The sequence below is a fragment of the Mustela nigripes genome, chromosome 13, assembly GCF_022355385.1.
Source record: "Mustela nigripes isolate SB6536 chromosome 13, MUSNIG.SB6536, whole genome shotgun sequence".
In the NCBI taxonomy this organism is placed as follows: domain Eukaryota; kingdom Metazoa; phylum Chordata; class Mammalia; order Carnivora; family Mustelidae; genus Mustela; species Mustela nigripes.
This window is the reverse complement of record NC_081569.1, coordinates 34,885,305-34,909,798: the sequence shown is the minus strand read 5'-3', so window position 1 is coordinate 34,909,798 and position 24,494 is coordinate 34,885,305. Positions and strand designations below refer to the sequence as shown.

The window sequence follows — 24,494 nt, the reverse complement described above, 5'->3', positions numbered from 1 at the left end:
TAATCTTCAATTCTAATTGATGGTTTAAGTTATTATAGTAAAAATTATTAATAGTATTTATAATAATTCTTCTGTTGAATTTTAGTTGTATTCAGTTTACTCTATTCTCACATCCAATGTGTTACTTACTCTGTGAGGTCTGAGTGTCTATGAATTTCTTTATCAAGGCATCAGTAGTTTGGGTATAAAGACTGAGAGCATATCTCAGAGACTGAAGATCTGGGCTTTTCTCCAAGAAATTCTTTTTCAGGCCATTTCCTCCCGCATGAAAGTATTGCTGAAGAGAAAAATAAAATAATAATGTAAGCAGAAGGATTTAGAAGGAAGTATAGTAGGAAGGATTTTATTGCCATAATAGTGATGCTCAAATGGAATAATACAATATAATCAATGTGAAATTGTGACAAAAGGACAGTCCTGACGCTTTCCCATTACTAGGTGATAAGCCTGTCATTCAGGTCCCCTCACTATCTCTGAACTGATGCTTTACATCACAGACCCCAGATCCTTGAAGCTTAAGGTTTTTCCTTTCATTCAAAACTTAAGTATATGGGATCGTGAAGATGCAGCGGTAAAAAGTCTATTTATAGAATGACAGGTTTAGATGACAATTGTTGACTTGGTTATTGGCTTGTTTCTAGAACATGAAAATATATATATATATATATATATATATATATATATATATATATATATATAAATACATACATATATATGTATATATATATTTCTTTCTTTCTTTTTTTCTTTTCTTTTCTTTCCAGGGTTGTCAATATTTCACAAAGATTGTAGTACCTGCATCACATATTGTCCAGTTTGTGATTCTAGGCCAGGTGGCTGCTGCTCCATTTTCCCTTGCTCTAAGCACACAGTAGGGCAGATATAGACCAACCTGAGAAGGCAGAGTAGTTGTTGGAAATCCAACATCTCCTGCACCTCATGTCTGATGAATGTAATGAAACATAGGGATTTTTTTTTATATTATTACCCAATACTCAAAACATTAAAATATCTGCGGCTAAGATACTAGAGAAGATATATGCTCTTTAATAATAAATATAGTCATTGAGGGACATTAGCATTTTTCATGCTGAAAGTATTATGTGCAGATGTCACCTAGAAAGCAATTATATACAAATTGTGACAGACTACGGATATTTTTTCCCAACCATTTATAGATGGTAACATCTTTATAGTGTACTGTTAGAGTTAGATAAATAGTTCTCACTCTCTCCCTGTAATATATATGTAATATATGTAATATACAGTACTATACACTCACTGCAACCTGACTTGCTTTGATCTGATTCTCACAGAATGATGTATTTTTTTCTAATTTAATTTTTTTCAGTGTTCCAAAATTCACTGTTTATGCATGACACCCAGTGCTCCATGCAATACATGCCCTCCCAAACACCTATCACCAGGCTCACTGAACCCCCCCCCACTCCCCCTTCCAAAACCCTGAGTTTGTTTCTCAGAGTCCATAGTCTCCCATGGTTTGTCTTCCTCCTCTGATTTCCCCCAACTACTTCTCCTCTGCATCTCCCCATGTCCTCCATGTTATTCCTTATGCTCCACAAATAAGCAAAACCATATGATAATTGACTCTCTCTGCTTCACTTATTTCACTCTTCCAGTCCCATCCAAAGTTGGGTATTCATCCTTTCTGATGGAGGCATAATATTCCATAGTATATATGGACCATATCTTCTTTATCCATTCATCTGTTGAAGGGCATCTTGGCTCTTTCCAGTTTGTCAACTATGTCCATTGTCGCTATGAACATTGGATATAGATGACCCTTCTTTTCACTACATCTGTATTTTGGGGGTAAATACCCAGTAGTGCAATTGCAGGGTCATAGGGTAGCTCTATTTTTAATTTCTTAAGGAATCTCCATACTGTTTTCCAAAGTGACTGCACCAGCTTGCACTCCTAACAACAGTGTAAGAGGGTTCTTCTTTCTGAACATCCTCTCCAACACTTGTTGTTTACTGTCTTTTGATTTTGGTTATTCTAACTGGTTTAAGGTGGTACCTTAATGTGGTTTTGATTTGAAACTCTCTGATGGCTAATGATGATGAACATTTTTTCATGTGTCTGTTAGCCATTTCTATGTCGTCTTTGGAGAAGTGTCTGTTCATGACTTCTGCTCATTGTTGATGTCATTATCTGTTTTTAGAGTGTTGAGTTTGAGGAGTTCTTTATAGATCTTGGATATCAGCCCTTTGTAGTGTGATTTGGAAATATCTTCTCCCATTCGGTGGTGGGTTGCCTCTTTGTTTTGTTGACTGTTTCCTTTGCTGTGCAGAAGCTTTTGATCTTGATGAAGTCCCAAAAGTTCACTTTCGCTTTTGTTTCCTTTGCCTTTCGTGATGTGTCTTGAAAGAAGTTGCTATGGCTGATGTCGAAGAGGTTACTGCCTATGTTCTCCTCTAGGATTTTGATAGATTCTTGTCTCATGTTGAGGTCCTTTATCCATTTCAAGTTTATCTTTATGTATGTAAGAGAATGGTCAAGTTTGATTCTCCTATACCTAGCTGTCCAGTTTTCCCATAACCATTTATTGAAGAGACTATATTTTTTTCCTGCTTTGTTGAAGATTAGTTGATCATAAAGTTGAGGGTCCATATCTGGGCTCTCTACTCTGTTCCACTGGTCTATGGGTCTGTTTTTCTGCCAGTGCCATGCTATCTTGGTGATCACAGCTTTGAGGTAAAGCTTGAAATCAGGCAATGTGATGCCTCCAGTTTTATCTTTTTCAACATTTCCTTAGCAATTTGGGGTCTCTTCTAGTTCCATACAAGTTTTAGGATTATTTGCTCCAGCTCTTTGAAAAATGCTGGTGGAATTTTGATCAGAATAACAATGAATGTATAGATGGCTCCTAACGAGGTATGTACCATCCCTTATCCCACTCATTAAAATTTCTGAGTAAAAGAATTCCATGAATTGAAAACTCATAATATCTTAATTTTTTCCCCTAGTCAAGAGGAGATGCAGAAAAATATTCTGGGCATTTGTAGGCAGTTGAGTGCACTTTCAAAGAGTGTAAAGTAGAGAAGATTCAGGGCATAAGCCAGAGCAAATAGACAATGGAGATAGAATCTGCAGAAGAACTGCTACCACTCCAGACACCCTCCCCAAGGAGAAAAACCTCTAGCACTTAAAAATGCCTGTACTGATTCTAGCTGGGTGCATTGTGAAAACACAAGCTGTGCCAAAAGCAATATATGTTTATGGAAAGGAGGCACAGAAAAATGGCAAAAGCCTGTTCCTTTTGAGAGATGATGAGATAAAACACTTAAAATTTTCCCTACACCTTGATCTTCCAAAAAAAAAAGAAAGAAAGAAAAAAGAAAGTTAAAATACTTTCACAGGCAGAAAGTACATATTGAGGAGTATGAGTCCAGAATTGTTTCAGGAGCCTTAATGATTCAAAAAGTATGATACCTCCTCAGTTCAGGAAACATGATATGATAATTAAGGTAGAAAACATTAAATGGATATATTGAGGGGGATAGGTTCACGTGGGATTTGACTCTTTCCCTAGAGGAATGGAGGGGTGTCCCCCCTCTGGAGATCTATTTATATAATGAACCAAGGAACCATCAGATGAAATAGCTCACGCTCATTATATAGTGTAGCAGTGGCATACACCCAACAGGAATAGGCATGATCTCTGGGCACGTTTGGGAACATGTTCTGCTTCTCAAATTTTTTCAGACAAGCTCCATTCTTACCAAACTGAGCACAATTGCTAGAAAATTAGGATAAAAAGCAATGCAAGAGAAACCAGGAGCAGCACCTAAGAGGATGTTTTGCCCTTTCTTGGGACGATAGAGATTGTCAGGAAAAACTCCCAAAGATTTTGAAATGGACCAAAAAAGATTAGTGGCATTCTGCTTAGCCTGCCTGGCTGGGTTATCTTTCTTTTCAATGTGTCTGAGCTATTTAAAACTCTGTAAATGATAGAAAATGGATAATCATGTAAATGATTCTTGTTCATAGAAATGTAAATTAATTATTTCTGGTGGGATGCAACTGATTATTGTTCTGTGAATAGATCCTTTTTGCTTCTATTTGTAAACTGATTTCAGCTTTCCTTTTTGCATATTCTTTTGTGTTGTTCTTGGAATTCTCCTATAAGCTAGTTCTAAGATCTTACTGGTGCCCTCATTAACTGATGAGTTAAATAACATTTTTGACACGTTTTACAACTGCATGCATGTCACAATTCTACTCTGCTTCAAAAACTGTTCTTTCATGGTATGCATAAGGCAGCATGGTGACAGCATTCACAAGGATGGGCACAGTTTTCACTGTGGTTTGTGAGGCTAGAACTATGGGCTCACACTGACACTGTGAATGGTGGGGTCTGTCTTCCTGCCTGTTCTCTCTGCCTCTGTCCCTTAACAAATGTTTATTAAACTTGTATTGTAAAGAAGACCTTGTGCTGAATGCCAAGGATATGAAGCCTAAGAGGTGTACAGGCTGTTCTTAAAGGGATTACAATCTAGTAGGAAATGTCACCAAGATGTCAATGAATGACTCCAATAATGTTGCAGGTGTAAGAAAAACAATTGGAAAATACAGATCATGGGGTTGGCGAACATTTCTATTAGGGAAGGGTCCGTAAAGCCTTCCAAAGAGGTGTCATCTTTGGTATTTATCATTTCTTTTTTTAGCACTGCCATTTTGTGTGTGTGTGTGTGTGTGTGTGTGTGAAATATGTATTTTTTTAAATTTCTTTTCAGCATAACAGTGTTCACTGTTTTTGCACCACACCCAGTATTCCATGCAATCCGTGCCCTCCCTAATACCCACTACCTGTTTCCCCTAACCTCCCACCCCCCACCCCTTCAAAACCCTCAGGTTGTTTTTCAGAGTCCATAGTATCTCATGGTTCATCTCCCTTCCAATTTCCCTCAACTCCCTTCTCCTCTCCATCTGCCCATGTCCTCCATGTTATTTGTTATGCTTCACAAATAAGTGAAACCATATGATAACTGCCTCTCTCTGCTTTCTCACCACTCTTGTTCAGCATAGTATTAGAAGTCCTAGCAACAGCAATCAGACAACAAAGAGAAATAAAAGGTATCCAAATTGGCAATGAAGAAGTCAAACTCTCTCTCTTCGCAGATGACATGATTCTTTATATGGAAAACCCAAAAGACTCCACCCCAAACTACTAGAACTCATACAGCAACTCAGTAATGTGGCAGGATACAAAGTCAATGTACAGAAATCAGTGGCTTTCTTATACACTAACAATGAAAATATAGAAAGGGAAATTAGAGAATCGATTCCATTTACTATAGCACCAAGAACCATAAGATACCTGGGACTAAACCTAACCAAAGAGGTAAAGGATCTGTACTTGAGGAACTACAGAACACTTATGAAAGAAATTGAAGAAGACAGAAAAAGATGGAAGACCATTCCATGCTCTTGGATCAGAAGAATAAACATTGTTAAAATGTCTATACTGCCTAGAGCAATCTATACTTTTAATGCCATTCCGATCAAAATTCCACCGGTGTTTTTCAAAGAGCTGGAGCAAATAATCCTAAAATTTGTATGGAACCAGAAGAGACCCTGAATCGCTAAGGAAATGTTGAAAAACAAAAACAAAACTGGAGGCATCACGTTACCTGATTTCAAGCTTTACTACAAAGCTGTGATCACCAAGACAGCGTGGCACTGGCAAAAAAACAGACACATAGACCAGTGGAACAGAGTACAGAGTCCAGATATGGACCCTCAACTCTACGGTCAAATAATCTTCGACAAAACAGGAAAAAATATACAGTGGAAAAAAGTCAGTCTCTTCAATAAATTGTGCTTGGAAAATTGGACAGCTATATGTAGAAAAATGAAACTCGACCATTCTCTTACACCGTACACAAAGATAAACTCAAAATGGATAAAAGACCTCAACGTGAGACAGGAATCCATCAGAATCCTGGAGGAGAACATAGGCAGTAACCTCTTCGACATCAGCCACAGCAACTTCTTTTAAGATATGTCTCCAAAGGCAAAGGAAACAAAAGTGAAAGTGAACTTTTGGGACTTCATCAAGATCAAAAGCTTCTGCACAGCAAAGGAAACAGTCAACAAAACAAAGAGGCAACCCACGGGATGGAGAAGATATTTGCAAATGACAGTAAAGACAAAAGGTTGATATCCAGGATCTATAGCACTGCCATTTTTAAATTCAGCAGCCACTAGATCATTTGCTGCAGTGGAAAAGAGAAACAGGACAATCCCACTTAGGTAATCAAGGGAAACTAGCAGTCCAGCTCTACTTAAGAAGAATTGAAGTGGTAGTTGTCATAATATAGTTCTTAGGTATAGCTTAAAATATACTGTTTGCTACTGTTATTCTGTTCTCATCACTAAACCTGGGAGTGGTGGCCAGGGAGACACCAGTTGCCTCTAGGCAGTAGAGGGCCTAAAGAAGTTGAGATGGCTTTGTACCCCTAAAGATTCACAAGACTTGTTGACATGTGAAAGGCTCTGAGACCCACTGTGGTTAAGAAATCTGCTTAACCTTTCAGTAACATACCTGCTTCTTATAATTATTTGGCTTCAGGACACATATCCCATACAATATCTATTGACACTATGGGGCACAGAAGTGTTCCATGGGCTAGATTTAGGAAACCCTAGAAGAAATAAGAAGACTAGACTTTATAGAATGGAGATATTTCTAAGGGTGGAGAAGGCTTCATAGAAGAAGAGAACTCGAGTCGGGCTCTGAAGACCTAGACTGTGTATTTGTTTTTGAACCTCTTAATTGTAATAGGAGAACATGTCTTTACTACCAAGACACTAGTTTATAGACCTCTGAGAGACGGGGAACAACTATGAAGTGAAAACATAAACAGGGAATGAGTTTGTTCCTGGGTAAAACCTAAGGGTCCCCCTAGAGTTTTTGGTTATGATACTAAACTGACTTTGTAGCCGGAGGGTATCATGAGTCATTCTTCTAAAGGCACTAGCAGGATCCTAAGTGAACAGTAGAAGATGCTGTGCAAGGACAGAAATGATACTTTTGTCTCTTAAGTGCATTGTATAATAGGAAATGTTGCAAGACAAACCCTGGACAGAAGGTAGCAATTTCCGGAGGAAAAAAACAGGTTGCAAGATCCTAAGAGCAAAAGCTTCCATTCAGTGAGTGAGCACAGGTAAGTAACCCAGAGATAAGTAACTCAGAGAGAAGAAGAGAGGACTTCTATGATTATGCAAATGCAAACTGGATGAAAACATTACTTTAATGGAAACCTTTCACACAGTGTTCAGAACCTGGGTGACCGCTCCTGAGAACATGGGTCTGTTTCTCTCACTGGCACAGATAATACGAAAGAGGGCTGCAAAGACACATATACCTTGGCATTCGGAGATTTCACATTGTTTTGATTTTGTAAGAGACAAGCAGGAGGGTGGAATTTGTCTTTTGCTGAGGCTTATGTCTGAAGGATATAAACTGGAGGCTGATGTGTGGGAGTGAATGTCTTAGCTATTAAACAGACCCCACTCTCCATAGTTCAGTACAGCTTAGTTGCTCTCCATTATAGTAAGCATTGGGAGGGAGATTATATCCTAGAGAATAATTTGTGTACATGGGATTTTGAAGCCTTCTAGATGTTTCCCTTATGCATGTAAAAGTGGATTTTTCCCCATTGGTTCTAAACAAACAAAAATGGGACTCAGTTTCATGTTGTTTCTCTGCAACCAGCTGTGTAAACCAAGAACCTCCCATTTAATCTATTCTGTTTACTTAGATTAATACAAGATAGCAGAAAACAATTGGCAAAATAAGTTAGCACTAGCCATTTTCTTCCAAGAAAGGGATTTTTAATCAGGGAACTGTGAGCAAGTTGGCTGTTCACAGCTGTGAAGGATAAGGATGTCAGCTGGATGTCATTCTCTCCATCCTTGGCGCTGTCCTGGCTGATATTTTCATAATGGATTTGGACAAAGGCAGAAAGCATGTTTTTAAAATGTAGGGTTGAGCCAAGGCTTGACGTTATTACTTTGAATGACAGAATGTGGCTTCAGAAAAGGTCTTGGCAGCCTGGAATCATGGGTCAACATTACAGGACAGCATGACAAAAAAAAAAAAAAAAAAGAAGGAAAAAGACTATATTCATGATAAAAAGTTTATTTCAGAGTATGGAATGGGGGTGACCTCGATTAATGTCAGTAAAATCTCAAAAGCCATAAAGCTGCATTTTTTTCTCATGTTTCACATGATTTAATAAAGTGATGGGGAAGCTATCAAAGATAATGAATTCTGATCATGCATTAATATACATAGACGGGTCAAGATGAAGGGTTTGATGGAGCAAATACATTCTCTGCTGATTAGAACACATCTGAAATATTAGGGTCATTATAAATTTATTCCCAGGCTTCATGATTTATAAGAAATATGAAAAAGTGGAGGGCATCCAAAGGTAGAGGGCCAGGATATTGTAAGGTCTAGAAGGGACCTTATTCATTCAATAAATGGCTGCAGATAAATTGGGGAGGCATGATAGTTTTCTTCAATGTATGAAAGGCTATCATGTGGAAAAGGAAGTAGAATTATTTTTCAAAGGACAGAAGGACAAAGATAGCACTAAAAGTACCAGGGAAACAGATACTGGTTTGAATAAAGATGACCTTTCAGGGGGCGCCTGGATGGCTCAGTGGGTTGGAGCCCCCGTCTCCTGGGATCAAGCACTGCATCAGGCTCTCTACTCAGCAGGGAGTCTGCTTCTCCCTCTCTCTGCCTACCTCTCTGCCTGCTAGTGATCTCTGTCAAATAAATAAATAAAATCTTAAAAAAAAAAAAGATGAACTTTCTGGTAATAAAGAGCAACTTAAAAATTGAAGCTGCTCCCTGAGAGTCAGTGAGGTCCCGTCACTGGCCATTATTAAATGGTGGCCATTTGTCTATAGGCCAACAATGCTATAGATGACATGCCCGTCTGAACAGGAAAGGGGAGCTATTGGGTTGTTTCCAATTCTGAGATTTTAGAATCTTTTTTGCCTCTTTGACTCTTTGTTTTTCTACTTTAAAATGTGGGAGGAAATGTAAATTCACCCTCCTTCCTCTATGCAATGCGATGTGTGCTTGGGTTATGTCACCTGAGAGAGGATCAGTCCCTTCATTGGAAGGGTGGGGGCAGAGACGTCCCCCCCTGCCTGACTCTGGTACTGTAGTGATGAGATGAATTATTCCTTCTGGAAGAGCTCTGTGAACTGTGACGTTCTTTCTACTTGTGAGAAAATATGCTTAATTGGCAGAAAAACTGCCCAAACTTCAGTCCTGCTTTGTTCCCTCAGCAGTGGCCGCTGTCTCCAGCCATGTACCAGCTATTTATTTCGATGGTCCTGCCACTGTATCTAACTTCAGCCAGTAGAAAAACAGCCTCCTGCCGGATTCGCCATTTTTCTCGGGGGAACCATGCTTTTCCATCCTTTCGGTTAAAACCTCCGAGTCACCTCACCCTTGCTCCAGTTTGGGTTGCCAAGTTCCAGTGACTCTCTCCTTCCTGTCGTCCACATCTGTCTTCCACTTCTATTCCTCTAGCCACCCTCCTCATGACTGCCCTCATCACCTCGTGCATTAAATAACTGTAACTAATTTCTTGACTAAATCTTCAACTACCCCATGCATTTTGTACATTTCTGTAGGATTTCCATCGCTAAAATGGCACATTGAGTATGCCACGGGTTTATAAGATCATCAACGGGTCTTCTTTTATAGAAAACACTGAGGATGTAAAAGGATCTCTGTACTTTCACCCCGAAGATTTCCTGAAATGTCATTTTACATGGCTTCACTACCCAAACCTCTAGTCAAATCCAGACCAGCCCATTGAGTAGTTTTGTCACTGACTCCCAGCCCTCTGGCCTTGCGCCTTTCTATGACGAAATCCTTTTCCCCCTGGTTTATTAACCAAGTCGTGAATCTTTCTCCAAGAGAAACTAGGGTCTTTCCTATCCAGCCTGTGAACTTCCATCTGCCCTTGAAGATCACTACTCTAGCTTACCCTGATTCCCTGAGCTCCCACTGGTCGCTCCCTCTTCTGAATCCTGACCACTTTTTATCTGTCCCACTTAATTGGCGTCTGTATCACCTGTTACATATCTCACATTGGTGTCTTATAAGTTAACATGGATCATTTAATTTTTAATGTGCCTTTTTCATTTTTCAATATGGATTAGAAACTCCTTGGAAAAACAAAAACAAAGCAAAACAGCTCTGCTTCCCAGAAGAGAGTCTCAGGAAACACTCAAGAATCCTATGGAGTCTATGTCCTTATAGAGAAAGGATATTGAGCACAGAAAACCAAAAGCCCAGAGGGCAAGGCCAGAAGGATTTACACTATTTCTTGGAGCAGACTCAGATTTACTAATTAACCTTACTGAGAGAAAATGAAGGGATTAGGGAAGGTGGTAAACCAAACTAAACTAAACTAAACCAAACTAAAACCTAATTGCAGTTGAATAGGTAGGATCTTGGGTTTAACAGTAGAAAGGGGCTCATCCAAAATAAACTAGTTTTCAGGTGATTGAATAGTTACATGTGTAGAGAGCTTTCTGTAAGATAGGAACTGTTTTAATTGTTTAACATGTGATAACTCATTTAATTTTCTGACAATAATTCCTGAAGCCCTGTTATTCCCATAGGAGTGGACAGCGATTTACACACTCTAGTTTCCTTCTCTCTTAATCACTTACACCCTGATACTCTGGTCATTGTCAGTGATATAATTCCCCATGTGGTTCCCAATATTTTATTTATATTTGCATTAACATTCATATTCTGATATTTGCAAAGGCTTCCACCCTAATACAGTGATACACTGGATTTAGTAACGTAAGCGTGGGTGATGAGGAATGTTGTTATTACATCTGAACAGAGATTGAAAGACCTTGTATAAGTATCATTTTCTTTCTTTAAAAAAGCATCAGATTTTGTTCTGTTTATTATATTCTTCATAAAACTACAAAAATTAAAGCACTTCAGACCTGGTTGTGATCTGTGAAAGAGAAAGAGTTTTGTTAAAGTAAAAATCAGGATAAATACTGTCTGCATGCTTAGCAAGCCATTCTTTTTATAATCCCAATAAAAATTCCAAATTCCTTTAATTCTTTAAATTTGTCATATATTTGAAGAACTTTTATAATCTATTTTTACTAACTGATGGGAACATGCTAATGTTTCTTTACAAGTTTGCAAGAAGAATTTTCTTTTTGGTTTCATACACTATTTTGGTAGCAATTTCCCATCATCACATATTTTTTTTCCTTCCAATATCTATATCGTATTTTTGGAAAATCCATGCAGACAGTTGATTTTGCAAACTTAGAAAAAATTATCATTTGCCCTTAACAACTAAGGTTTACTTCTTTTTTCTTTTTCTTTTTCTTTTTTTTAGGAATTACTTGAAAAATATTTTAGAAACTATTTCTACCACAGCTGGAATCCTCTTTTTACATATATCAGATCTGAATATGCTACTGTGTCTCTTTGACCTTGGTGCAAGTGTCAACATTTGGCTCTAATTCAATGTTCCTCTTTTATTTCCTACAATACTCAAGCTGTCCTGATCTGTTCCTCTGCACTAGACTACTTGAAGTTTTCAGACTGACCTACTCCTTCTTGCAATTCACTCAAGGTTTTCTCTAAGCCTACAATGACTTTCTCCCTTGCTTTTCCCCATTCCATCCCCTTTATAAATCCCCAAACTTCCCTCTCCATGAAGCTCCCCCCAGACACTCACAGACACTATATTACCCTCTCTGCACTCTGCAGCACTTTGTCCACACCTCTTATTTTATTGTAGAGGTCTAGGTTCCCAAGTCTAGATAGAGCAAGGCCCCTCTTCAGCCATCTCCTCATTGCCCACCATATTTTCTCTGCACACGTAAGCTTGCAAGTAATGATTTTTGAAATGCAATAATCCAAACGAGGTATTTTGCTCTTCTCATGAGCAGCTGAAATTTAAATAATGCAAAAACTATACTTATAATGATAAAAAAGATGCTAAGAAGCAGCCACCAAAATTGCCTCATGAATAATGGATGGCAGGATGGGGATGGGCCTCAGTCAGGAGTAATAGCCTCAGAAGCACAACATCACGTATTCTGCCATTTGTCTGGAATCTAAATGATCAGAAATGGTGCTGTACAGGATTAAATAAGAAGTAAATTCCAAAGCTATATTTGAATAGATACTCATACCTACTCCAAATTTTCTCCTTTATACCAAGCAATTCAGATTTCTAGAAGGCCCTCATTCACATGGTTCTTGTTTTTAGGGAAATCTCTGTGTAGTCCCTACATGATGTCAGACATCTGCAACACACATGGTGGAGTGTCCTGTTTGGGTCCAAGAACAAGTGTTCCAGGGTAATTTGGAAGGCCGGGCAAAAAATGAAACCAGCCAGCTTTTTTCCCAGGTTTTTCCATTTTCAAACTTCATCAGAAAGTAACCTGAGGATTGTTCAAGACTTAAGAATTTCCTTAGGCTCTTGGGATTCATGCTCAGGTCAAGAGTATCTATTGTTGGAAAAAGGTCTCCTGCTTTTCTTTGAAAGAAATCCACATTTCAGGGAACCCCACAGCAGTCCCAAGTCTTCCTATTGGCTTTTTAGCTCATACATACTGATTAAATTGTTGGCTATATGGCTATATCTATATCACCACTATAACAGCGGTTATCCTTTCACTTTCAAATACTACTGATTTGGTTGCTCGTTGGCAGGTGAATAAATAAAATGGGTCACAGCCCACTCGCACGAGCTGTAACAGATCACTGTAATTTCTGATACTTGTGCCACAGTCCCCCCACTTGTGACTTACAATTGAAACTACATGAGACCAGTATGACAAAATACTCTAGTCCAGCTAAAATTTTAGTCTTTAAGAGAGTATTTTCATCAATACCTTTGAGGAGTTGAAAGATTTTAAAGCGTCTTTAGAAAACCATCTAAATATTGAAATCTGGCATTTTAATCTAGAAATAACTAATCTCTCTGAAGAAATGTTATTCACTTTGGTCTGCTGTATTTCACCACCCCTTTGTTGGTTGTTGGTTGTTGGTGAAATAATGATGTAGAAGCAAGGACAGTGATCTTCAGGTTTGGGGTCCTTTCTCAGCGCTGCCAATTCCTAGCAGCTCTCTGACCTTTGTCAGTAATTTAAACCTGCTCAGCCTCCGTTGTTTAATCTATAAAATGTGAATGATCACTCTCGACACAGCTAACAGCCAGATGTTTTAAAGATCAGGCAAGACAATGTACATACATGGAAGATATCTGGAAAAATGTAAAACGCTATTTCAGTCCATAGTCAACAAACTCCATACCATTCTCCTTGTTCACTTTTTATTTCCACCCCGTTTGCCTAAACTGAGTTCCAGAGGAAGTCGGATTAGGCCTTTGGCAGCCTTTGTGAGGTAGCTTGGGTAGCAACTGCTGCTTTTGCATATGAACATCTTTCTCATGAAGTTTCCACTTACCTTATAGGGTTCCCTCTGCTGGGCTCTGAGAAGACCTTCCATCACTAGCTGGTAGGCTATAATTCCTTTAAGTAGTTATTCCTCTTTTACCTGAATTCCTTTGTAGTAACATCAGAATTAGGGCTTGGTAGGACATTCAGTTGGGGCAAATCTCAGAATCGGACAAGATAAAGGGAGTTCCAGTTGTGGCAAACTGATGACAGAGCCATAGAAATGAATGCCCAGGTGTATGCCTTGGCAGATGGGCAAACCAGAGGGATGAAAGTCTCATAATAGGGTTAGGAGGTAGAGACCTGACCTCAGGATCTGACGTTCAGGAGGACCAGAGTCAGGCCCTAGAGGAACAAGATAATGGCATAAATCCATTTACTGGATCTTAGACACCAGCTAGTGGAAGTATTTAAGACTGAATTAAAAGATCATCCCAGATGACCTAGAGAGGAAGATGGGATAGTTGAGCTGTCAAAATGTAGAAGGGGGAACCTGTTTGAAGATCAGGAATGTCCCAGACTTTGGGTATAACTAGATGGCGATCATGTGCCCCAACCAAGAGGAACAGAAGAAATGCTGGTGGTGGGGACAGAAGCCAGGTCTGAATGCCATTTCTTTTCATGGGACACATTTTTCTTCCTCTCTTGAAGTCATGCATTGACTTAATAAAATTCAAAAAGGACTAAATTCAGAATCTAAAAATTTTACTTTTCTTCTCTTCATGGTATACTTCAAAGTTCTTATTTTTTCTACTAGCACTTCCTGATTTGTGGCCATTAGTTCTACTATAACTCCAAAGGTCAGTCATTTCTTATTCACTTTTCTGAAAACAATTTTTTAGAAAGAGCTTGTTTTGCATTTTTTTCTGCTTCTTTTTCAAGTTTTCCATTTTTCCCCTCAAAATGATTGTGCAAAATTTCCAGACTTCCAGATAACACTCTAGCTGCAGCTTTAGAAAATCCATTGCTATAGTCTCACTGCCTAAATCCCTCTCCACTTTTCACCAGGTGTCACAAAATTCCCACCTCACGACTTTCATTTTATATTTCATTTTTTCATTTTACACGGAAGCAGGAAAAGATGGTCTCTTATTAAATGCTGAAACGATAAAACCAAAGCTGGGAGGTAAGAATTTTCTGGAGGTGCCCAACTGTTGCACATCTATTTTAATGAACAGCATCATAAGGTCTGTTTGTATCCTGTACAATTCTGTGCTTGGAAAATGGCTCATGGTAGCTAGCAGATTTTGCTATGCTGTTCACGCATGCTGGATAGGAGATGCTTCCCCCAGTGACACGTGGAGACAATGGACATGGTTTAAATTCAGACAATAAATTAGTTAATTCACTCTTAAATAAGCTTTCACATAAGAATATAAAATGCATATATGTAAATATGAAACATATATAAACATATAAAAAGAATTATATGGAAACAACTTCTAAGTTACATTTGGAGGTCTGTCCATTTTTAGCCCCCACCACAATAACTTCTGGTCAACCTCGGGCTGTGAAAAAATTGATGCACACAGCACAATACCTTTGGGTTTCCAGCAGAAAATTAAATTATTGCACTTACTAAGAGAGAGGAGAAGATTGATCTTTTAAAACTCATTTCAACAAGCGTAGAAAACATGAAAAGAAATTCTGTTAACCCCACACCTCCTGAAGCATCTATTTAATTGAACTTGGGGGGTGGAGCTGTACGTACATGCCTTTCTTTGAAAACACATGTTATAACATAAGTTTTATGCACATTTTCTTCCAGATACAAAGGAACAAGGATAAGGGCAGAGGAACACGGATAATGTGGCGAGAGTACAGGCTCAATCTGACATACTCAGACAACCATCTTCTGTGTCTATGGGTGGCACAGCTCTACATATGCATGTGGGATACTTTTCTCTGAGGGCTAATAGAGGACTGGGGATATACAATTCAGGAGTACTGTAAGCTTACCTTGATGGTAGCCAAGACTACCTCCATTATAGCACACTGTCTTGGTGTCAGACCCTTGGCATCCTCCCGAATCATGTGCTCCTAAAAAACAAGTTAGCAATTACTTATGCATTAACCAATTAATCCATTCAACAACTGTTTTCAAACAGACTCTGCATAATCCCCACGCGGACACACCTGAGAGGATGATTTTGTCATATATTCAATAAATATCCCCTTTTCCAAAAGAAGAAATGCTGAACTTTGATTTGTATGTGGTTTTACTTTTCACTTGCACGTTAATGTTTGGGGAAAAAAAAGAGAGCAGCAATGTGGAAATATGTGTCAAAGCTTTTTCACCTTATCTGTTACTTTGAGGAAAATCGATCATGACAGAGTGTTAGGAGGTGAATTTTAGCTTCTTTCAATTACTATGATAAAGTCTTCTTTAAATATAATGGCCCCAATTCCTTCTCTTTCTTGATTCCCCTTAATGCTTAGTCATTACTAAGAAAAGCCCCCAAGAATTAACTGAATTTTTGGCTCTGCATATTTTCATTAAAATCTTTTTTTTCCAAAATTTTAGAGCTGGTTTTCACATTTCTGGTGGGTTTTCCTCATTGTTCATTATGGACACTAACCCATCATTCAAACTTCCATAGGGAAATGATGGTAGAAAGTTGAAGACAACCACAAAGGAAAAAGAAACCTAAGAGAAAATTTTTAAAATTCCTGACACCCCCCACCCGCCCACCAAAACTGAGTCTACCCAGAGGTGCCACTATTCTAGTCAACAATATTCAGCAGATATTTATTGAGTGCTTATTATATGCCTCTGCCATCCCAGGTAATTGTGATATGTTGTTCATTCAAAGAAAGGCTTTTGTCCTCCCGAAGCTTAACTGCAAACTAGTATAGGTGTCTTATGTGAATTAGAGGAAAGCCCACATGAACAGACACAGCTCTGAGAATGCATGGCTTGACTAATGGTTCAATCACTGCCTTTCCTTCTTAAGAACCGTGCCTCTTCTGCAGGGCACAGCTCTACATCAACATGTATGGCTTGGCAGGTGGAGCAAGGGCTCTCTTTCAGTGGTCATTGCACAAAAGTGGTCAGGCACTTGTATGCAAAGCTCAGATTTTCCAATCCCCAGTGCCTCACCCTATCCCAGCCCCTTTTTTATTGTTATTTGGTAGATGACATGACTTTCTCAAGATAATCTTGATCTACGTCTTACTCAAGTCTGCAGTCTTTCAGTACCTATCTTGGCAATTATAACCTGCTAGGAATTCAATATATTTTTGGTAAATGAATTGTACTTCTTTCAAGTATAGTGTTGTAGGGTTCAATACCCTTAAATGAAATCATACTCCTTTGAAGATTTTTGAAAAAAAAAAAAAAAAAAAAAAGGTATACAATGCCCCTTGAGTCCATGACATCTCACTACATGTTTGTCTGATACAGGATTTTCAACACAAACATATGTATCCTTTTAATATTTTAAAAATAGGAATATTAACTACCCATTGAGACTCAAACAGTAATGGGAAATGTTTACTAAATTGTAGGTGGAAATGTTTAAGGGCAAGTAAGTACAAACCAGTCTGGCTTCAAATCTTTGTTATAGAAAAATATAATTTTAGCAAGAAATAATTTCAGAGATCTAAAAATAGCTCATTAAAATAAGGGAGTCTCTGAAAGAGGCTGGCAATGAGTTACTGCATGCTTGCAGTAAATTTACAGTCTCTGATGTAGTAATTGGTTTTAATATTATATCACCTATCTAAAAATAGTTATTTTTTCAAAATTTATGCCAAATAAATCTAATCTCATTAAATAGTAATAAGTTAGGCATACATAATATATCTACATTATGAAGTTCCAGAGCATAAAGTAATGTGTCAAATGGCTGAATAAATACTTCTTTAATGGATTAATCCTAAATGGTAGTAAAATGCAGAAAAACAATTTCCTTCATTGTTCTATTTTCCTTGACTCTGTATTTCTTCAAGTAAGTTAGATAATTGTTAATATTTCCATATAGGATTTCTGGATTTATCTTAACCTGCTTTCAAACTAACATACAAATATTGCGAAGACCAAGTATTTAAAATGGAAATGACACTTTGGTGACACTTTGGTAAAATAAGGGAAAATGGTTTGGAAAATTTGAAATTCTTTATTATGGTCAGAGTTTTAATTTTGCAAAATACTGTAGATGCCTTATTCTGTAATTTGAATAATAGTTACCCTTTTAGGACATTTTATTGTTTTTAGTTTGTTACAGTCTTGAAGAAGTTTGGAAGTTGCAAAGGGACCTAATGTGTTCTTTTTCCCACCTAGCATATTTATGCACTCTGGGGAGCTATCTCCACCCCACTCAGAGTTCATCAGATGCAGACAGAGCTGACCACACCCCCAGCTCATAGCTGGTATGTCAGTTAAGCCTGTGTCACAATGGTTGGCTTTGGAGTGGTGATAACACTATCGGAGACCAGGATGTTCTGGTGGGATTTGTTGGAATTCCTCACATCAAGCTTGGTGTTCTTTTCTACAACATTTCAAGTTCAAAGGATGTTAGATTTAGAGCAGAGGCAACCATCTTACAAATAAGAAGGTAGGTTTGTTACAGCCATACATCATACAAGGAAAGAACAGAGTCGAGAGATACTAACCAGGTTCCATAACATTCTTTGAGTTCCTAATCAAGCAGTGATGGAAAGTAAAATTATCTAGGACTATAAAATTTCATGTAGCAATAAATCCTTCCTTGTTTATGTTAGTCTTGCTTTCTAGCACTTGGAGCTGATAAGACTGACTGATAGTTCTGATAAGACAGAACTGATAAGTTCTGGCTGATAAGACTTCCAACTAAGGAAACTGAAGCTGTGGGAGATGGAGTATGTTTTCTAACATCACACAGATGCTAGAAGCATGTCTAGGGCCATTTCTTTTGCAATGAGATACTATGCTGTTTCACCTTCATGGTTTTGTTTGTTTGTTTGTTTTTTAAAAGATTTTATTTATTTATTTGACAGAGAGAGATCACAAGTAGGCAGAGAGGCAGCCAGAGAGAGAGAAAGAGAGGGCAGGCTCCCTGCTGAGCAGAGAGCCCAATGTGGGACTCGATCTCAGGACCCTGAGATCATGACCTGAGCTGAAGGCAGCGGCTTAACCCACTGAGCCACCCAGGCGCCCTCACCTTCATGGTTTTATATGAGGAATTTCAACCCTGTATAAATCCATTTCTCAAAGTAGGGAATATAAATCCCAGGAAGATAATAAGAGGGATAAAGGAAGGGATCAAGATCTAAGATCCAAAGCAATAGTGTGGGAGTAACATCTACCTTTGACCTTTCCTCTAAACCATCTAACTGAGCACCTGTAAGAAATTTTAGGTGATGTCTTTTAAATGGATTATTGACTTTCATTTTTTTTTATTGAGCAAGGGAGTAATATAGAGTACTAAAACTATAGGACACCTATTTCATCTCAGTAAGTAATCATGCAATTAAATGGATTATTCTTCCCCTGTGTCATACACATAAAACAATCCCAGTGAGACCTGACTCTGAGCTGCCAGCCTCTGTGAGTGGGTGGTGGCAGAATCTTGGCAATTACCATGCAAAGATAATGTATGCATTATCTCATTTATCCTCACAAAAATCCTATAAAGCAAGTATGAAAATGTTCTGCAGTTTATAAATGTCAAATCTGAAGATTAAAAAGTTTAAATACTTTGGCCAATGTCAAATGTCCATGTGTCATGGACACATGGCGATGACAATGTCATTTGTCAATGTGTTGGAAACAGCTGAGGTAGAATTTGAACTAAGGTGGTCTGCGTCTGGAACTATATTCTAAGAGAAAAAAATGGATCTAAAGCAACACATACTTCTACGATAGGCACAGCGTTGGCCTGTATGTCATCCATTGATGAATGAACGGATGAAGAAAATGTGGTAATCTTATTTGGCCCTTAAGAAGGAGGAAATCTACCCAAATGCAACAAAATGGAAGAACCTAGAAGACATTATTCGAAGTGAAAAAGCCAGTTAAAGAAGCACAATATATATTTTAATCACTCGAGTTCCTATTCTAGAAGGACAGAAGCTGATGTTCCCTGCATAACTGCACAGTCCTGTGAATCTCAGCAATAAGAAAGGGCAGAGTTATTAAGTCAGCAAATCCTCATTTACAATGTGCTTGAATATACTGACAAGTTCAAGGTGTGCTTTGAGGAGTTTCATTTTTGCACCCTAGCTTTCTTGCCTTTAAGATTTTTCTAGACTTTACTAGATTTCTACGAAGTGCTCCATTTTGCCTTTATTCATACAGAGCCTGTTTCATATATGAAAGAAAACATGATCTAACTTAAAGCCAAAATCTCCCAGTTGCCCTACCAATTGGAAAGTATCAGAAATCTTTGGGGAAAAAAGGAAAACCATAAAGTTCAGACTCTAGCTTGTGACTTGATCCAGACTCTGGCTTTGACTGTGATTTCACAGACATGCATCTTAGTCCTGCAGTGCTGGATACCATTACTAGTAGGAGGATAGTTTCTTGTACAGCTGTAATTAGCTTATTATCTTTCACAGACAACTGATAATCCCTTTATTCTTATTACCTTCAGTTTGGATAATTGTCCAAGATCTTTAGCTGCGATGAAAATCATCTGTGGTCCCTAGAGACACACATAGAAAAGGAGAGAGAAGACTCAGTCAGTCTTAAGATCTTCAGTAACAATAGAAATGTAGTCAATGGAAAATTAAATTTCCCTTCTTATACTTGTGACTTTTATGCCATATACACTTAACTGGTTTTACAGATTGGGTCAAAGATATCTAGTACTGCTAGCAATATAATTGTCCTCACAGGCATCCCATTTCCGAGAATTTTAAGTCTGAGTTAACAAACAGATTACGACTAACATAGCTGGTTTAAGGTAGCACATGGATTTAATCCATGATCTTTAATGTTTATTTATTTTTAGTAGAGGTAGCTCCCTCACTCCACTTGGCCCCAAATAGATCTATGCAAACTTTCAAGATACAGAGTTGAGGCAGGTGAAGCTGCTGCTCCTCCAATGCTGTCCAGTCTATCAGAGACCTGCCCTCTTAACTCTCCCCTCAGCCAGAGGCTCTTCCTAGAATGCCAACATCCTAGGAAAAGCTTGAAGAACAGAGGACTAAACCATCCACAACATTACTAGAATGAAAAACTAGAGGTACGTCCGTTGGCAAAAGTGGCAGGAAAAAAGTAAATTTGGTACTAAGTTCATTCTAAGTCCCTAGGATATTTTCTCAGAAGGGAAAAATCAGCTATTCTGGAATAACACTCTTCATTTTTTAGTGGATCCTGTGAATTGATTAGGAAATGAAGGACTACAAAGTTTACGAGAACAGCAACCACATCTAATTTTGCTCCTATTTTCATCCCCACCACGGTGCCCAGCACACACCAGAGCTCTGAGAACACATAGTGAATGAATGAGTGACAGATATTGCTTCATGCTTTGAGAACTCAATGCTAGAGAAAATTGAGGTGATGGTAAGCTATCCTAGGGAAGGCCTTATAGAAAAAATGGTATGTCATATGTCATATACTTTCTACTATAGCATGATGTATGTATTTTTGAAAAATCTCGTTCTACAAAACTGTGCTCTAGAAATAATAGGGCTCATGGGCAAAATAGCAATGGGCAGCATAGTCAAAACTTATGCAATTTTATTACCAATGAGTGATCAAAAACAGGAAGTGCTACTTTGGGAGAGATCTTGTATGGCACACAGGGAGCTGATGGCTGCCACAGCGGGGTAGTAGAAATGCAAAATAGTAAATAATCCACACAAAGGAGTACAAATGTGGGCTGGAGCAATACTCATACAACTGGAACTCTCAGCAGGGAGGGGGTCGCCTTCCCTGTGTGAGAGCCATACAAGCTTCATCTGTTTGGGTAGAAGAACCATGTCTAACTGTGCCTTCCACCGCCATGTAGTAGCTTAGCTGAGTGTCCTTTCCTTTTCTGCTGAATTTATAGGTCTTCTATTATATTGCAGAGCCTCCTACCTAGGAAAATTTATACATAAACCAACTCAACTTCCAGATTGTACTGACACCATTCCTGTTGTTCCCAATTCCATTAGAGCTAACTGGTATTACAGAAATGTAGCAGAATCAAGGGTGCATGTATGCGTATATATGTAATTTGGCTTTCCATATGTGGTAGGCTATAACAGATTTTATCACTTGCTGGCAGGAAATCAACAAAAACATGAATCTTTGCATCTTTGAACACTTTATAAGAAAACAATTCCTATAGAATTTCATGAAATATGGACTTAGTCTACACGACTAATGGTGTCAAAACATTTGAGTTTAGCGTATAATTACTCAGTATTTGCATCAACTTATATTTCTCAGTCACAGAAATAAAATACTTAACATGTGCATGCTAGGGTTATTTCTTTTTTGTTGTTTGATTCAGGATATGTGAACTGAGAGATACCTGGTACTGCGTGCATCCATTTGACCACTGTCTAACTTTGCCGCCAAATGAGCTTTCTGGTTCCTTCTTATTTCACTATGTATGATACAATCATGTTCTTTGAACCCAGAAAAAGGTGTCTCCTCTATTAACCTCCAACTGGAAAGGTAATAGATGAAAGTAAAATGGAAAGGAGAAAAATATTCCCTAGAGCAGTGTTGGATTTATCTTCTTAAACTATAATGTTTTAGAAAAAAGCACAGTGGGGGTATTCTATCCTAAATTTATTTCCCTGGGGTTTCACAGTAAAATTAAGTTTAAAAATTATGTGTATAGACCAGATAAGGCTGTAAGTTAAACTTTCATACTTTTTTATCCCCCCAAAATGAAGTTCTGAATGTCAAGGAATTGTGAAATTTGACTGCTACTATTTAAAATTGATTTGTATAGGAAAATGTCATCTGAATGATCGTTGTTTAGCTACTGTTTGCTGAAGACTTTTTCCCAAAATGGATTTAATCGTTATTTTAGCTGGATGAAAATCATTCACTAAAGTACAATTAGATGGGTTACTAAAAGTGTAACCAAGGGAGAGAGGAACAAGATGGAACAGAAGGATCGCTTCCTCCCGGACACACCAAGGAAACGAGTACCTCTATATAACTAACTCTGTAAAAGCGAGAAGACTGGCAGAACAGATCTTCCAAAGCTGGTCATAGAGAAAAGTCCCTATCGGAAAGGGTAGGAGGGGCAGAGACACAATCAGGAATCAAACAACTGGGGTGACTCACTACAAATTGGAGAGATGTCACAGGTCAGAGAAGTGAGGAGATCAGACCCCACACTGGGCACCCCTAGCCCTGGGGACCCAGAGAGGGCAGAGAAGTCCACATAACATCTGGCTTTGAAAATTAACAAGGCTTAACTCTGGAAGCCCTGGAAGGTGATAGGTAACCAAGTCCTGCTCCTACAGAGAGAGCAAGCTAAATAACTTGGTCAGGACCACAGAAGCAGTAGCTTGAAAAAGTGCCCAGGGTATACAGGAGGGCTGATTGACTAATTTTAGGGTATGTGGCAGAGGGTCAGCCATCTGCAGATTTCTCTGGAAATAAAAGTGGCAGGTGCAAATTTTCTTGTCCTCTCCAGCCAGAATAGCCAGACACTTGTGGGAGTCAGTATTAAAACTCTATCTACCTTGCCAGCAAACATGCCCTGGCCCAGTGCCCCTCTAGATTGGCTCTTGCTCTTGGAATGGGAGATAACCCCCACACATGAGCATGTCCATAGTTCCTGCAGCTGGACCTCTAAATGGCTGCACAGGGAGCAAGCACTGCCCTTTGCTGTGCAAGAAGCTGTCAGAGTCCAATATAGATATATCTAGGATGCGTGCTGGCCCCACCCACCCAACAGTGAGCTCACAGCAGTCACAGCTCCGCCACAACAGAAGGGTACACACAGCCCACGCAGGGCAACAACCCTACAGCTGGTTCGAGTGACCAGAAGAGACTGTGCTACAAGGGACCATGGGACATCTCTACAAGGCCACAACTGTCACAACCAGGAAATGGCAGTGACCTACTTAATACATAAAAACAAACACCTGCGGAGACAGAAAAATATGTCCCAAATGAAAGAATAAGACAAAAGTCACAGAAAAGATCTAAACAGAACTATTCAGTGTGCCTAATAAAGGTTTCAAAGTAATGGTCATAAAGATTCTCAACAGATTTAAGAGAAGAGTCAATGAATGTAATGAGGATTTCAAAAAGGAGATAAAAAATATAAAAAAGAGTCAGAGCTGAAGAATACAATAACTGAGGTGAAACATACACTAGAAGAATGGATTAGCAATCTGGAAGACAGGGTCACGGAAAGCATCAAGCTGAACAGCATCAAGTGAAACCCAAGAATAACACCATCAAGAGTAATAACATTTGAATTTTAGGCATCCCAGAAGGAGAAGAGAGAGGGAAGGGGGTTCAAAAATTTCCTAATCCGGGGAAGGCAACAGACATCCAGGCCCAGGAAGAACAGAAAGCCCTTACCTAACAAGATGAAACCAAGGAAGTACACAACAAGACGCATGATAATTAAAATGGCAAAATGTAATGCTAAGGAGAGATAAGGCATCATGAGAAAAGAAAATAGTCACATCAAGGGAAACACTGTAAGGCTACCAGCTGAATTTTCAACAGAAACGGCAGGCCAGAGTGCTGAGAGGAAAAAATCTACAGTGAAAAATATTCTACCAGATAAGGTTATCATTCAGAATGAAAAAAAGATAGTTTCCCAGCAAAAAAGGAGTTTATCACCACATAACCAGTCTCATAAGAAATGTTGAAGTGTTGAAGAAATGTTAAATTATTTAAGTAGACATAAAAGGCTTAAGTATAGGAAAACTATGAAAGGAAAAAAAATTCACAGATAAAAGTAAAACTGTAGTAAAGGTAGTACATTAATCACCTATAAAACCAGTATGGAGATTAAAACATAAAAATAGCAAAATCAATTCTATTTACCCAAAATAGGTCAAGGGATATACAAAATAAAAAT

At 38.5% G+C, this 24,494-nt stretch overlaps 1 protein-coding gene across 1 annotated transcript in view; it reads right to left on the bottom strand.

The window, feature by feature from the left end:
• The window catches only part of UNC13C (unc-13 homolog C), a 559,224-nt gene that overhangs the window by 52,358 nt on the left and 482,372 nt on the right, over positions 1 to 24,494 (bottom strand). Inside the window, exons 27-29 of the mRNA XM_059371954.1 lie at positions 20,082 to 20,138; positions 15,475 to 15,555; positions 130 to 277 (exon numbers count right to left, since the gene is read on the bottom strand). Coding sequence (XP_059227937.1) covers positions 130 to 277; positions 15,475 to 15,555; positions 20,082 to 20,138 — 286 coding nt within the window. The remainder of the gene's footprint in view (positions 1 to 129; positions 278 to 15,474; positions 15,556 to 20,081; positions 20,139 to 24,494) is intronic.